The sequence below is a fragment of the Crinia signifera genome, chromosome 3 (genome assembly GCF_055691185.1).
Source record: "Crinia signifera chromosome 3, ASM5569118v1, whole genome shotgun sequence".
NCBI lineage: Eukaryota > Metazoa > Chordata > Amphibia > Anura > Myobatrachidae > Crinia > Crinia signifera.
In genome coordinates, this window is record NC_139219.1 from 294,836,044 (window position 1) to 294,853,322 (window position 17,279).

At 42.9% G+C, this 17,279-nt stretch overlaps 1 protein-coding gene across 1 annotated transcript in view; it reads right to left on the minus strand.

Annotated features, from left to right (window-relative positions):
• PXDN (peroxidasin) overlaps nucleotides 1-17,279 on the minus strand; it is a 120,566-nt gene that overhangs the window by 10,398 nt on the left and 92,889 nt on the right. The window contains exons 11-17 of the mRNA XM_083178468.1: nucleotides 16,243-16,359; nucleotides 15,090-15,248; nucleotides 13,118-13,230; nucleotides 10,691-10,844; nucleotides 8,436-8,544; nucleotides 4,085-4,242; nucleotides 1,061-2,564 (exon numbers count right to left, since the gene is read on the minus strand). Coding sequence (XP_083034594.1) covers nucleotides 1,061-2,564; nucleotides 4,085-4,242; nucleotides 8,436-8,544; nucleotides 10,691-10,844; nucleotides 13,118-13,230; nucleotides 15,090-15,248; nucleotides 16,243-16,359 — 2,314 coding nt within the window. The remainder of the gene's footprint in view (nucleotides 1-1,060; nucleotides 2,565-4,084; nucleotides 4,243-8,435; nucleotides 8,545-10,690; nucleotides 10,845-13,117; nucleotides 13,231-15,089; nucleotides 15,249-16,242; nucleotides 16,360-17,279) is intronic.

Below are 17,279 nucleotides of genomic sequence, written 5' to 3' on the forward strand. Positions count from 1 at the left end.
CGCTACACAAAATAAAAATAGCGGTTAAAGCCCGATAATACAGGGCATAAAGTTGAACTAATTGAGTGCAGAACCCATAACCCCCTCTGAACTTTATTTTCAACAGTAGACAGGACAAAAAGTAAAAACAAGTTGTTCTAGTACCGATGTGCCTGCTTCAGAGATTTACCTAGTGCCTGCTCCATAGCTGGGGCTGCAGTGAAGTCTAAAAAAACAAATAGAGGTGCTACACCAACTGCCAATGTGTCCCAGCTGGTGGTGTTTGCCAGAGTATGGGTGGCAGTTGGTGCTGCTCCCCTATTTGAAATTTGTACTTTGCTGCAGGCCCACCTCTGGAGCCGCCTCTGGTTGTGCGCAATGTTGATTTTGTATGCAGTGAAGTGAATTTCTGCCAAGTCGCACTACTCTTGTGCTGTGATGGTCTAGCATCAGTGTTTGCAGTGAGTATTTATTCACCGCAAGGGACAATTTGAGGGTGGGGACTCTACTGCGTGTTACAACCATTTCAGAGTCATGTTACAGCGATCCCATACTCTGTTACAATGGCTCCAGCATCTTACTGCTGCGTGGTCACAGGGTTACACAGAAGGTGGAGGTTTGATGTGAATGGGATTATTGCATTGTAAATCGGATATGCTGGCGGTGGACATCTCCAGTGGGCACGTGACTATAAATCCCTGTGGCTGCAGTATTTGCATATTTCGTACATCTTTGAATCAGGCCCTTTGTCTGTACTGTATGAATCTATAGGGCTTTGATTGAAGACCACAGTGTCATGTCTAACATGTAATTGAAGACCACAGTTTCATGTCTAACATGTGATTGAAGACCACAGTGTCATGTCTAACATGTGATTGAAGACCACAGTGCCACGTCTTACATCTACTCACATAACCACCATTACTACTAACCACCATATTTGTACAAACGGTGCCCAAAATCAAAAGTAGTACCTGGTCTGAACTGATGCCTGGGTACATCTCAATTTCAGACTATTAATACATATTCATAAAAAATAAACTGGCAAACAATGCAAGTTATGAGAAAATGTAGAATTAACCTTCTTAGTTTTTCGATAATATCTGGATTCCTTATTTCATTTCTGAGGTCCTCGAAAGTGTGCACAGAAGAAAGGTTGCAGAACACTCGGAAGTCATGATATGGTGGAACTCCATGGTCTCGTCCTCTCTGAATGTTGATTGCTGCCAAGTCCAAGGCTACAGTATGTGCCATAGAGAAGAGTTTTTCTGTTAGTTCTGTATTTAACAATTGGGATGGAACCCGCATTTTCCCTGCAACACCAATAAGGCCTCGAAGAAGAGGATCAATGCCACCTTCATTTACAATCCTATAGGGAGAGAAGAAGGCCCGGTGTAGTGGTAGATGGCCTTGTGAAATTGGTTCAAAGTTTTCATCTAGTCGATAGAGAATAGGATTTATGAGGGTGTGACCAAACCTAAAAGCAGCTGTTGCAAACTCGTTAAGTATACCAGCATTTACGTTGGGATCATATCCTTTATACTCCCCAAGCATCTTCATGCCAACTTCACCGAAAATCTTTGGCAGCCAGTGAGTGTAGGTTATGTGTTGCATTTCTGCTCCAACAATCTTGCGAGTCTCATGATAAATGGTATCACCATCCCATTGGGGGTTAAGCCTCAGCAGTTCTGCAGCAATTCTGTTATGCTCTCTAAACCACAAAGTGTGCATGCTGGTGAGACCTAGCTGCTCATTGGCTCGAAAATCACCAGCTAAAAAACACGGAATAGGACTTTCATTTTCGTCTTTCTGACACTCCGTGGGTGGGCCGGTGGCAAAAGGAAGGAGAGGTTTGCCAGATCGTTGCACGATGCCTTGCTTTAAAAGTCCCCGGTGGCTTGCTGAATCTCTGATCTCCTGGGCTTCATGATCAGAGCTTCCATACACATTAGAAGCATCAATGTAAGAGGTCAACTGGTTCATCTGTTCTCGGGGGTAAACTGAGTTCATCAACAAGGAGGTCATTCCGCTCCCACAAACTGGGCTGGAGCGTACAAAAAACATACAGCGAGCACTGTTCCTGACTCGTGGATCGTTCGGTGGGATCTCAAGAGGGAAGCAGGGAGGATCATTTGTGCAGACTGCACTGCAATCCTGTCCATCAGAAAACCTAGCCTGGCTAAGTGCAACTACAGTAGAGTCCATGTCATGATCAAGAAACTGCCCCCACTGCATTAACATGTGAGAAAATTGCTCGTCAGGAGTAATTGTATGAGTTCCAATCAAATGGTTTGAAACGGCACGTGCCAAAGGCAGAGAAAATCCATTGTAAAGTCTATTAGAAGCTGATCCCCTTGGTAAATTAAACCCGTTATCATACACCGATTTCAACAAACGCTCAAAGGCCGTCAACGATGCTCCCCACATGGGATGCTGCAGGTTATTGCAGGTTCCATCATAGGTTCTGTATTTCTGGTGAAAGCACATGTTGGAACAATTATTTTTTCTTCTGTAGGTGCTACAACCCGAGAGGTTGGCAATCATGTTAAGGTACTGAGGCGAAACAAGATCATTGTAGTGGTAACCTAGAAAACAAGAGAATGAAGTCACAAACCAGACAATTCCTTTGCCTTGGAATTTTTTAGCATCACGATAAAGTGTTCCAAATTTGTAAGGGGCCTTAACGAGACGTTTTAGAATAAAATCACAATAGGAACAGCATCTGCTCTGTTGGCAGATTTATTACACCCTAGAGAATACCACACAGAAATGCTCCAGAAATACTATTTTTTATCATTTAGGTTTGACCCTTAAACCATTCAGGGCATGCTCTTGAATCAGCTGGAGTGCTGTAGTCTGTTCAATAATTTCTCATGTTCTGGTGTATCCTATATCATAAAAGGCTAACGCTGCTCCTCACCTCAAAGCTGCGCCGGTGGCCACTAGAGGATGTAAGACTGAGCTCCACTCAAACACACACACACACACACACACACGTATACGCAAGCCCTATCATTGCAGAGCCCCGGATCCCAGCAGCTCTCAATTTAACAGGCTGATAACTACTTCTGAATAACGGTGTAAATACTAGTAAAAAGAATATATATAAAACTTAAAGTACTATCTTGGACTAGTCATGTTTGACAAAGTTTTATAATATTGACCACGTGAGAACATGGCGTTTGATTAATACTTACACCTTGTTTGGTTCATCCCAAAATTCACACCAACATATAGTCCACGCAAAATCCCTGTCTCTTGCTATCCGCCAGGCTAAATAGATGTAACAGAGTGTGCACAGGAGGCTACAGTATGTGGGGGGATGTTAGTCAGAATTGCTCAGTGTATGAGATCAGTCACACTGATATGGAGGATGTCTACTTTCACAAGCAGATAGATGGGGCAGTGTGGCCACTTCAATTACAGCAACCCAGAAATGGCAGTTTCACTCAAACCCAGCAGGAAGTTCTGCAAACCACCCCACTGGCTAGAGCTTTGCCAGCAGAGGACGTTGCATAGAATTTGCGCCAATACATCACATCAGCATTTTCAACCCAGAGCCTTCTGATGTAGATTAATGGCAGCCCCACAAGATTGGTGACACCATCCACAGGAGCGTGGACATCCAATCACTGCATGGCTATGGCGAGACTGCAAGGACCACAGGAGGGGCATGTTTAGAATTTCTTTTAAATGTGTAGGTAGGTTCTCTGTGCATTACTTTTCACAGGGACTAGAAAGCGGTTAAGACTGCCTTGCCATGACATACTGTACTAAACATCTAGGTGTGGCCAGTACACCAGAACCTCGAACTAATCCTAAATACTTAAGATTCAAAATTTAGAAGTAAAAATTGAATAATGGAGGAAATAGTGCTCCTCGGCACCTAAGGTGAGGAACACAATGGCAGATCTACCTTCCTACCCCATTCATACTCCTCAAATATATTAATGGTCATATAGGAATTAGCTTGGATTGTGCGCTCTACTTTGCACAGACATGTAACTACCACCACCTGTAATAAGATATTCCCAGCAACCTCTAGCTATCTTAGATGTAATTACACATTACAGGATACCACCCTTTGGAAATCCAAAACACTAACTTGTCCCATTGAGGTCGAACATCAAACCATCTTGGACATGCTCTTGAATCAGCTGGAGGGTTCGTTCAAATATTTCCCCTGCTCTGGCTTGTTCCACCGTGTAGGGATCTCTTGGATATCTAAACAGGGCCAGTAGGTCACTTGGAGAACGAGGGCGGCTGGAAGGAATAAAGTAGTTAATACACAACAAACAGAATTTTTCACATTACAATTAATATTGAAAACTGTATGACTGTCATGTGACCAATCGTCCTAGCTAGATGGATAAAAAGTGTACAATTATTGCATGGGAATTGTAATCTTATCATCAGGAAGGTGCTTTTCCCTCCTCCAGTACCATCATATCACTACCAAAACCTACAGTACTATGGTAACCAGTATCCAGGCAACCTTTTCTGGACAGTTGCCACAAAGGGCTCTACATAACAGGATGCAATTAACATCCTCACAGATGGGATGCAGGCAGAATACAGACAGTCATCCCTAGTGGCCACAAGACTGCCACCGGAATCTCAACAACGATGAGGATGCAGATGCCAGAATCCGGACTGTGGCAATCACCATTGAAAGAATGCAGGGCGGGTTAGCGTTAGGTTGGGGGCAGAGGTGGAAGGGTTAAGTTTAGGTACTAGGAGGGGACTAAGTTAGGCTGTGGTGGGAGGGGATAAGGTTATGGATAGGCTGCAGAGTATGAAGGTTAGAGTTAGGCACTAATGGGGAGGGCAGGAGGAAGGCAAGTACAGAGTCCCATGTCAGGAAATCCCTGCCGTGTTTTCCCAGAATCCTCACTGTTGGTCATATGTATGTATTCCTCTATAGCAGTGTATTCAATTGTACTTGGTACAAGCCCCTTGGATGGGTGGTTGGCCTTCCTGGTAGATCCGATAAGTATACTCAGCGCTATTAATATATATTATATTGAAATAAGTACAAAAGTGGTACAGAAAAAAGAATGTATGACCTACAGAATTCCATAACTCTTACGGAAAATAGATCACTTTACACATAGAAACCGACATCAATATATACAGCTGTATTTCTCAGACAGACATTCAGGAGTTTAAACATGGACACGCACGGTGACAGGCAGAATACTGCTCATCACTGAAAACCTCTTACTTTAGTGTCAAATAGTTTCATAGAAAAATACAAAGTATGAGTTTACATAGTCGTAGTGGGAGTGCGAGAAACTAAAGCATAAGGTTACTGGAAAGCCGAAACTGAATATGAGGAAAAAGCAAATATTCTTTATCTCGCAGGAGTCTACACTCACCCCCCAAAAAAGGCTAATTCCAGATAGACAGGGTGTACCCAACACCGCAGCCAGGAGTGAGGGCGGCCTGCCCTGACCACCTCTGACTTCAACCCACTGGACCAGATGGTCGAAATTAAAAATTGATGTTTTCATGTTCAGTTATTTTAAGAAAAACATTTTATTTATAAATCCATGTGCAATAAATTATTGTTTTAATTGAGGTCAGACAGGCCAGGTGGTGAATGGGGTATATGTTCTGCTGCTTTTTCTGTATGGGTGCAAAGCACAACGCAAGGAGCAGTTTTGACTGTCGACCTTCCCATTGCCAACTTAATGCTTGGGTCGACCTTTCAACCCTGTCGACCTACGCTATATGTTGACCTATTTCGTGTGTCGAGCTAAGCCATATCGACCCTCAATGGTCGACCCAATACATGTCAACCTTATGACCGTATCCCCAGGGAGGGACTGCGAGGACTTCACTCCCAGGGCCCAGGACTGGAGTTTATAAAGTATCATGGAGCAGATGTATTAAGCCTGGCGAAGAGATAAACTAGATATAAAGTGGAAGGAGATAACGAATCAGCCAATCAGCTGTGTTTGAAATATGACAGTTGGGAGTTGATTGGCTGGTGGGTTATCTCCTTCCACTTTATCTCCTGTTTATCTCTTTGCCAGGCTTAATACATCTGCCCCAATGTGTCATAAACAAAGTTCAAATTTCCTTTGAAGCAATGTAGAGGTTGAGTACTGTGGCCCGTGCTCCAGACACCAGTCTCACCAGGCATTGGAGAAAGGGAAGGGGGCCCAGCCTATTTTATCAGTCCCGGGCCCCACAATTTCTGATGGCAGCCCTGTTTGTTCCTCAGCATAACTAAACCTAAATTAAACTCAGTGGCAGTTTTTACCTATGGGCTGCACCCCCCCTCCCCTCCCCAGGTGATATATGCCACTGTTCTCTGCCTTAGTGAAGCCAGTGCAGTCTGAGACTGCTCTGGCTTCACTGTGACTGGCAGTGACTTCCTATTGGAAGTCCAAACTACCAGTCACCCAAGGCAGTCCCATTGGGAGGTGTTCTCTCCCTCCGGGACGCCTCTACATGGGCTGCTGAGCGGCAGCCCATAAAAACAATGTTCCGTACGGGGACGATACTGCGCATGCATCGGACCCTAAATATGCCTTTGCTTCAGAAGAGAAGTGGTCATGAAATAGGAATGCCTTTCCTAGTGTATAGCTTGTTCTTCCAGTTACGTAGCAATGGAACACATGGTTCTCTAAGCTGCTCAGCGTCACTGTGCCTGACAGCGCTGCTGTTTATACTGAGAAGCTGTTGCTGGAATGGAGATCCTTATTCCTTGGTGGTCTGCATTCATAATATAATAACCCTAGTAAGCTGCAGAGCACGAGCCTCAGTGTTCACCCGGCTACACTAGAAAAAAAAAAAGCACGAGATTGTATCCTTCACTTGGGTTATGTTGCAGGGTATGGGTCACTAGGTTGTCCACAGAAGGCCGACACGGCTTAGGTTGACATATGAAATAGGTTGACGTGGCTATGGTCAACAGTGGCTTGAGGGGGCCCCACAGCAGAGGAGCAGGATTTGTTGGTGCCCCCTGTCTCCCCCCCCACCCAGCACATATGAGCGTGAGACCAAGCACTTACTGGCGCCCCCCCCCCGCCCCCCAATGCATGTGAGCGGGAGACCCAGCAGAGGAGCAGCACTTGCCATAGACACCTCCACCCCCCCACACACACAATTTATGTGAGAAGGAGACCCAGCAGGGGGAAACGTCACTTGCCTGCACCCTGGAGCTTATGAGCGGCAATCCCAGCAAGGCCTGGATCCATTTGTATGAAGGGGAGCTTATGCTGGGTGCTTGGCGAGTGAAGTGATGGTCTGTCCCTGTGCCCATTGTCCTTTTGACTGTTAATCTTGCCATTGTGAACCTACTGCTTGTGTCGACCTTCCAACCCCATCAACCTCTGAGCAGGGCCCTCTTCCCTCCTGTTGTCAAAGCCCACTTCTCTTCACATTTCACTCACAGCTCTCCTTCACTCCAACACCCAGTGACCATCTTCATACTCATCTCCATCATTGGCCTCAAGCCTCTAGTTGTATGTTGATTGGGTCCTCACTACTTACATTTAAGCTGTAATGTTTATTGAGCTGTGGCGCTCTTTATTTGTACTGTATTTTTGTTATTTATTCAATGTTATGCCAAGTTTTGTCTCCCTGTATTGTTCCTTTGTACGGCGCTGCGAAACACTTGTGGCGCCTTATAAATAAAATTATAATAATAATAACCTATGTGTCGACATTCAGTGGTCGACCCAATGCATGTCTATCTAATATGGGTCAACCTAATGACCGTATCCAATGTTGCATGCTTTGTAGTAAATAAAGTATTGCCTATAGTTACACTATTCCAGAGCTTTATGTGCCAAGAACGAGCCATCCTCATTTAGCCCTTTAATAGGATTAAGTGAGCCAGAAATGTCGGACTTAATCCTCTGCTTATCCCCTACTGTAACGTTCTATGTATTGTATTGCAGCTGAGAACAATAGGCTATGGCTGTCCAGAGACAGCTAGCTGAAGAAGGCTAAACCTAAGCCAACCAGGTATAGCGGCAACACAACAGAAGAAAACGTACTAAAGAGCAGCCACTTATATTCAGCATCAAGCTATGTAAAGAGATGTGATAGGTGATGTACATGTTGGATATAATAACATACAGTACTGTTCTGAGAAGATGACCTAAAACTCAGCCATACAGAACTCTGATGCCCTAGGTAACCAACCCAGTACATGCTCTAATAAACACACAGCAGCGTGAGTGGACGGATATAAGCAAGCTCTCCACATTTGGCTGCTACTCCCAAACATCACGTACAAGAAGATCAGTAGTCAGCTAATAAAACTGGCACTGTTGGCATAGTGTATGATTAATGGAATCCGTCCCGAGAACAGACCAACCTTATTAGGACACTCGGTACAGATCTTACCTCTGCCATGGCTTTCTATAACCGTAACCACAAGACTCCTAGATACATAATCCACATTTGTTTCATATAATTAAACAATAGAATGTAAATACCTGTCAAACAAATGTGACCGCGTTGAGTTTATTGCCCTGTCCACTGTCGCAATGGCTTCATTAATTGATACAGTGACAAAGGGATCACCAGTGCGGCTGACTTCTGGAACTGTAGGTGGGGAGAGGACGAGATTAAAAATGAATAAATGACCATCTCAGAAATCTAGTAAATCCATGCATGCAATACATTCCTCCAAGCTGGATTTAGTACTCACTTAAAATAATAAGATAGACTTATCAAAGGTTAGAGAGAGATAAAGTACCAGTCAGCTCCTAACTGCCATGTTACAAGTGGTTATTGAAAAATGAGAGTGCAGAAGTTAGGGGTGGTTTGTTGGCACGTTACCATACCCCATTTCTAAGGTAAATGGGGGGTATTCAAAGAAGGGACGATTTTCAGACTAGTTGAAAAATAGTCCACGGTCGAAAAACACGAGGATCTGCGCATTACTTGCAGATTCACGTATTTGCGGCTGTTTTCAAAGGTTAAGTCATTTTTTTGCTGACGCAGTTTCGACTGCAATTGAATACAAAAGTCAGGTTTTTCCGGCTAGCCCTAACAATGGACTTAAATGGAAAACCCTGCTAGATTTGTGCTGTGTGCTAGAAAGTAAATGTGGGATCATTACATTTATTGTGTTGTCTTCGATGTATAAATCAATATGGGACATAATCCATTCCAACTCCTACTATGCAAATGTCTAAGCTTGGAGCTAGAAAACAATCTAGAGAACCGTTTTTACACTTTAAACGTCCTTTAAATAGTTCTGTACATTTTATTACCCTCAACATTATATGTCGCTGTACTATTCTGTATTTGTTCAAGACTTCTGCTTTAGGGAGATGAACCTCACTTGCGGCATTTAGTCAACAAAAAGGACTTTCTAGAGCTTTTATTTTTGAACTTATTAGAATATTAAAAGTAAAAAAACATAAGAAAAACAAAGAAGGTCAGTAGAACAAATTATGTAGGGTGGTTAAGTACTTCCAGGTCTAGCTGCGGTTTAGGCAAATAGTTACACTTACAATAAAGCATTTATCAGGTAACACTTAAATTGAATGCCTCTTTAGTCCCCTTAGGCAGAAGACAGTAGTTTTACTCAACTTGTACGACTTAAGGCTCAAACAGCAAATTCCGAATGGGAAAGAAAAGGGAGGGCCTTTAAGTGCATGTTTTGGTTAATTCTGTCAGGCCAGTGATTTGAGTCTTAGGGCAGTATGCAATGCTTTTTGCGAGCTGTGACAGCAAGCCGTGATAACGGCTCGCGCGATCAGTATTCAACTTTCCACCTTGCTGGATTTTTACAGCAACGCGGAAACGGCGTGTGCGGCCGCCAAAACAGCGAGGCTCGTGGCTAAATGGAGCGGGCTCCCTGAATTAAACGTGAACCTCGCCGTTTGGGGGAATCCTTGCTGTCCTCTGACTAATAGAATACGGCCGTTAGACTAATCATGCAAGACACTTAGCAACAGGACCCAGCAAATGCATACACAATTGTCAACGCAGACAACTGCAGGGGCAAGGCAGTGCTGCATTTTGGCAGCATGGCATTACTGGCGACACCCCCATATCAGTTTGCACATAAAGAGGATGGCGGATGTCGCTAGGGACCCATGGGAACGTGCATCGCTAGTGATGTAGTGAGCACAGGATTCTAAGAATTTGGCATAACAAACGGTTATTTGCAAATTTGTTTACACTTTGTCTAGTATGTACCCAGATTAAAGTATTGATATATCAAGCAGGGAAAAGAGTGGAGAATTTGCTGATAGCAGCCAATCAGCTTGTTCCTATCACTTTACATTGGTTGCTATGGGCAAATTTCCACTGGCTTACTTCACTCTTCACTGCTTGATTCATCAACCCCCCAAGTGCTCACTAAGGAAGAAGGGCTAACTGTCACTAATTAGCATTATGTTCATTTACACAAAGAATAAAAACAGGCTATAAAATAATTTACTGGGACATCTAAACTGCATCTACAACATGCATGGGGGCAGGGGAGAAGGCGGTCAGACCTACGGCTCATACTGCTAGGAAGATGTAACACACCTAGTAGAGGAGAAGGAGAATTCACACAATGCTGGGAACGTGGTGGAGTAGGAGATGCAGTACTGCTTTACTATGGGGTTAGACAGAGCAGGGTAACATAGCCGCACAGTGAGAGCAGGGGATGGTGTGGGACAGAAAGGAAGAGAGGAAGGCTGAGGTGAGAGGCCATAGGCTGGGTCTAGGATCAGTATTTAAGTTTTACCTGTTACACTCAGCACCATGCTGACTGAAGAATAGCCAATACTATTCCTTGCCACACATTCATATCGACCTTGGTCTGCTGGGCCAACATCACGAATGGCTAAATATCCAAGGCTAATGTGAAATTTTCCACTCTCTGTTACTTGAATACCATCCTGGAAAAAAAAAAAAAAAGGCAAAATTTACTTGTATACAATCTAGAAAGCACACACAACTAACACAAGCATTGCTTCAATTATCAATATGCCATCCAGTAACAAACACATTAATTGGTTCAAGTTACATCTAAGCCATCCAGCAACAAACACTATAAAAGGGTTGGAACTACTTATACCTTGTGGAAGGGGGGACTCTCAGCCTGGACATTGTGAGGATATATCCAGGGACATTTGCCATCTATGTATTTATCTATGCCTGTCCGAGAGCGCTTTTTACCGGTTCTCCAACTTCTTTGGTAAACTCCACCCCTTCTTCATTGTGACCTTTTTAATTTGTATGACCCGATTGTTCTTATTTTATTTTTGTGAATTGAATTAAAATGGTATTACCCCATATATGCACTTTTTAATGTTTTTTGAGGGTCCTGCACATTTAACATACGGTGGAGTGATTTGCAGCATACGATGAAGTGAAGCCAACATATCAGAGAAGAGGAGACGCATACACCCTATAAGTATTACTCCCTTTTCCTGAGGCACTAGTGGTAGGATTGATCCTGCTTGCATTTCGATACTCACTATGTAGATTGTTTTCCATCAGTGTAGGGATACCGATATTTGGATCCCGCTATAAACTGCCAATCTGCTGGACTTTACGGATTTTGATTTATTTGATTTCTTAAACACTATAATTGGTTAGCAACAAACACATTCATTGGTTCATTTACTTCTAAGCCATCCAGCAACAAACACTATAATTGGTTGTTACCTGTATGCCACCCAGCAACAAACACATTCATTGGTTCAGTCATTATTATTATAGCATTATGATTCAAATTTGAAAGGTCAATATGGGGGAGTATGGTTTGATACCGCTTCTCCCCCATGTATGAAGCATCTGGGGTGCAGCAAATGACATGGGCACTATGTGCCCCTGTCCATATCGGCGCTGCTATCTAAATGATAGCAGGGCGACTGTATTAACGGTCAACAGCGCTGACCATTCTGCCCACTGCTGCCATGGGCTTCGCCAGCAGCAGGTTGGCGAAGCCCTATCTTCACAGCAGGGACAGCGCTGTCCCTGCTGCTGGCTACGCTGGAGATCTCACGTGAGTAGCGAGATCCCACGCATGCCCAGTCCAGCCAGCCATGGGTAGGGGACATTGCCGGAGGGCGGAGTTTGCGATCTACCAATTCGGCAGACAAAATGTTAATACATCTTGTCGATGTCCCTTCCTGCTTCGCCTCGTTCTATTCCCACCCCTAAATCTGCAGAGTTTGTATATTCGCCGCGTGCTTCCATGGGTTTCCTCCGGGTACTCCAGATTCCTCCCATAATCCAAAAATATACTTGCAGGTTAATTGGTGTGCGTGTACATGTGATAGGGAATATAGATTGTAAAGCTCCACAGGGGCTTATTCTCTGTAGAGCGCTGCAGAATATGTGTGCGCTATATAAGAAACTGTTATATTTATTTATAAATAAGTAAATTACTTGCATCAAATCTGTGTCCATCACGCCTGCCTATGCAATTAGTGCAACAATGTCAAATTGAAAGGCCCATATCTGCACCGGGGTGCCCTGAGGATCAGGGGGATTGGAGAAAGCAAACATTTGCCAATCCTGACCAAAAAATGATTGTGAGTTACAACTCTGTAATTTAACACATGCACAATTTCACTGATACCCCTACATATCGCTGACCATGAGGTCAGATCGGGGATCACAGAACTGATGGACAAAACCATGTGCACTGCAGGTGAGGCAGGTGTTACTTGTGCAGAGATAATTAGATTTGGGTGGGGTTTTACTTCAAAGTGAGATCTATATTGCAGTGTAAAAATAAAGCAGCCAGTATTTACCCTGCACAGAAACAAAATGACTCACCCAAATCTAATTCTCTCTGCACATTTTAAATCTGCCCCCCCTGCAGTGCACATGGTTTTGTCCATCTAAGAAAGATTTTGTCAGAAAGAGTGAACCAAAATAAGGGCCTCAGGGGTGAATTTATGAAGCTTGGAGAAGTGTTATCTATTCCCATAAAGAACGTTATGAGCAAGGTGATAATGGTTCAGCCAATCAGCTCTTACCTGTCAATTTACATATTGTAGCTGATTGGCTGAACCATTATCACCTTGCTCATAACGTTCTTTATGGGGATAGATAACACTTCTCCAAGCTTCATAAATTCACCCCTAAGTTCCTGCTGGAGCCTGCTGAAAAATAGGCCTGGTTATACCACCCAGAAACCAGTCAAATAACTAGTTACCTTGTTCCAGGTTATCACAGGCAGAGGATCGCCCTGAGAACTGCACGGAATATGAACTTCAGTGCCCACTTCAGCTGTCATGTCACTGGGCACTGTAGCAAATACCGGGGTTACTGGGGAAAAAATAACACAAGACAAAGAAATACATTAAATTTGTCACGGTAACTTGGCTTCTGTATTTTAAAGACACCAGTGGAAAAAAAAATTGCATTAAAAACATTTAATAACTACAGAAAAATATTTCTAAAGGTTCAAATCTGTTATTCTTAGCTGATTAACAAACAGAATTGTGTTATTTTAGACGTAATATCAAAATGTACATAATTGTCACTAGGACATATAGAAATGCTTTATAGCTAAGCCCAGTAGCCAGGTCATGTTGGGGGTGTAGTGTTCTATTTCTGTAAAGAGTAGAGAATAGTATTATGACCATGTCCTGAAGTCAGTTCATGTTGGAACTGTAGTGTTCTCTCTGTATAGTGTATAGCAGAATTGTATCAGGACTCTAATTCAATTCTGTAGTAATCAAGTCATGTGTATGTAACATGATCTATATCATAATAGAATTATATTAAGGTCATTAAGGAAACATAGAAACATAGAATGTGACGGCAGATAAGAACCACTTGGCCCATCTTGTCTGCCCCTTTTTTAAACATGTTACCTCAAACCATATTTGATCCTTTTTTCTTTGTAAGGATATCAATATGCCTATCCCAAGCATGTTTAAATTGTTCTACTGCATTTGCCTCTACCACCTCTGATGGTAGGTTATTCCACTTATCTACTACTCTTTCTGTGAAGTAATTCTTCCTCACATTTCCCCTGAATCTTCCTCCCTCTAGTTTCAGTGCATGTCCTCGTGTTCTGCTGCTCCTCTTCATGTGAAGAATGTCTCCCACCTGTACCTTGTTTAAGCCCTTGATATATTTGAAAGTTTCGATCATGTCCCCCCTTTCCCTTCTCTGCTCAAAAATATACATATTAAGGTATTTTAGTCTTTCCTGGTACGTTTTTGATATAGGCCAGCACCATTTTAGTTGCCCTTCTTTGTACAGTCTCTAATGTATTTATATCCTTCTGGATATATGGCCTCCAGAACTGAACACATTACTCTAGATGAGGTTGTACCAATGACCTATACAGTGGCATTATTACGTCTTTCTACTGCTGATACCTCTCTCTATGCAACCAAGCATCTGACTTGCCTTCTTCATTGCTTTGTGACATTGCCTACCTGCCTTAAGTCCCCTGATATAGTGGATAGAAACATATTGCAGGTGCGGGTGTCCCATGTTTACACAAAGTGATATGGAATTGTATTCGGATCAAGTCCTGTGGTCAGCTCATACCTGCCTATTCTATCACAACATCTGGGAGACTCCCAGATCTCACATGACCTTCCCAGACGCCTAAAAGCGCAGGCAAGTCTCCCATTGGCTGCCCACGTCCCAATCACACCATTTATACTGAATTGTATCATCGTGGGCCTGGCCTCTAACTCACAATGAGCTAGATGCACTAAGCTTCAAAAGTGATAAAATGTACAGTGACAAACAACCAATCAGCTCCTGTCTGACATTTTTCAAATACGGTCTGTGACATGACAGGTTGGAGCCGATTGACTGGTTATTTATCACTCTCCATTTGATCACTTTTTGGAGCTTAGTGCATCTGGCCCACTGCCGGTAATCGCTGCACTGTATAGCAGGTGTAGGGCCGGTGAAACCTGAAAGCACTTAGCCCAAATACTATGCTGCCTCATCATAAAACATCAATCCTGCTTAACAGTAATGCGAGAACAAAAACTAGGTTTATAACAAAAAGAAAAGCAACAATATCAGTCATGCAGCGAGCCAGCAGCGGGCAGTCCGACCAGCTTGGTCCTGCTCATTCAGCTACGAACAGTCTGTAAACACATAAAAGTTCATACACGGTAACATAATGATGACTAGCAGGCACTCTCCCTTACCTCTGGCTTGTACGATCAGCTGGGCAGCAGTGCTTTTAGATCCAACAATGTTTACAGCCTGACACTCGTACTGGCCCTGGTCGTGTAAGGCAACGCGGAGTATTCTCAGTGTCCCGGTGGCCAGGACTTGATGTCTTCTGTCTACGGAGAGCTGATTTCCTAGGGGAGCGCAGGGACACAACCCAATAAATAGTGGTCACTTAAAATTGCATAAATAGGACCATTTCATTTTATTATCGCATAGGGAATAAAACTCAATAGGAACGTCACACATGTACTAAATATATACTATAATGTTCTGAGATGAAGGCGCAGCTAAATAGAGGCGACTGTTAGTGTCAAGATCGAAAGCGGCCAACTCATTTATAGTATGCAGCCTTCACTAATAACACTAGAGCGAGAATATTCAGGATGGATTTACAGCGCAGATTAGCACAGGAACAGAAGTGCATGGAGCATCAACAGTAACATATGCAGATTATAAATATATATATGTATTCCATTAGCACAGTGGTATTTTACCAGACTGCTTTCCTTGAAGAAACGAGATGTGCTCAGTCTGGGTGAAAGGTAGAGGCTGGTACGAAGAGATCTCTTGGCCAGTTACTATACACAGACTTTTGCTTTCTTAAATTCTTCTGTCTGCAAGACTCTACGTTTAGAATTCCTTAACTTCAGCATTTTATTCTATTTAAGACTGGCTCTAGACACATTCTACACAGTACTACGTCCCCAAACCATAAACCAAGTTCACAATAAAGTACCCAAAGGACGGGTTTAGAAAATCACCTGATTGTGATCATCTTAATAGAGCACTTGGGTAGTAATTACCGTATGCCAGCTAGGCAGGTAAGTCCCGGGAAGGTTTGGTGTGGCAGATGGTAATTTTATAGTTGCATTGCCATTTAGTGAACACATTTACATTAATTTATTGCAGAGGTATCTGACCCAGATAACTATTATAGTGATTGAAATAACGGCAAAAGTATCAACGTAACGTGGTGAAGCAGATGCCGCTAAAACATATTAGCGGGTTCAAAGAACACTAAGTAACCCAGTGCCGTAAAATGGGTCTGGGCTCTGTAGAAGGAAATTAAGGGAAATCGTTACTCACAATAAAAGCTACACTATAGGGGTATAAAATGCCTCTTACCTCCTTTGGTCCAAGCAATAACCGGTTGGGGGTTTCCTTGAGCTTCACAATGAAAATCCACAGTATGACCTTCAAACACATTCCGCTCTTGCGGAACAACGGTGAACTGTGGAATAGCTGAAAAAAAGGTGCAAGAGTAGATCATATTGTTTTACTAGGTACAGGTGTGTGAAGTGACAAATACAAAAAATAACTATAGAAGGCGGTACTCATTATTCCCGATACTCTGAAGACTCTGAACTAGGACTGGACTAGTTAGTGTGAATGCTAAAAAAGGAAAAACTTTTTTTGGCTGAATGGCCAACAGCGCCAATGTAATTTTGCCTCAGAAGTGCAATGATTTGTTTATATTTATGAACTTATACAAGGTTATGACAGACCGAGAATGAGGTAAAGGCACTGCAGAGTGGTTTTGGGCAGTCCCAGCTAAACATAAACTAGGTGCAGAAATGGACCACTTATTGTGTCAAATAAAAAAAAAATGTATTGCTGTGGTGAGACAAGATTATGAGGTCAATAGCGTGAACATTCTGATTTTAAGTGTGTTCCATCTCACAGACCCGCTTTCCCTTCTTTGCTTGACCTGAAAGATGGTTATAAACGGTCCTCAACTGAGGCGTTTAAATAATATTTTTGCATCAATATGGAATGGTGTTGTGGGTATCACTGATGGTGTAGTGGTTCGCGTTGTTGCCTTTCTGCAGTGAGGTCATGGTGCATCCTCTGGACACACTGCAGCATGTAATAGGGAATTTAGGTTGTAATTAACTGGCTGTAACTTTTTCGATAATTTTTAAAATTATCAGAAATAATTGTTTTATTTATGACTGACTTAGGGCAAGAACACATATTTGGGGCTTATACAAATAGATTTAAATAAAAAAAATGGTTTAAAAAATATATATTTTTTATAAAAGATTGCAATATTGGTCAACCCCAACAGGTGCCTGTTCCTCTGCAGCTTCTGGGGGTCAAGAGGAAAGGTGAAGGGTGCTTAGTAACATTTTCCCAGTGGATGCTAATGTCTGCAGCCCCAG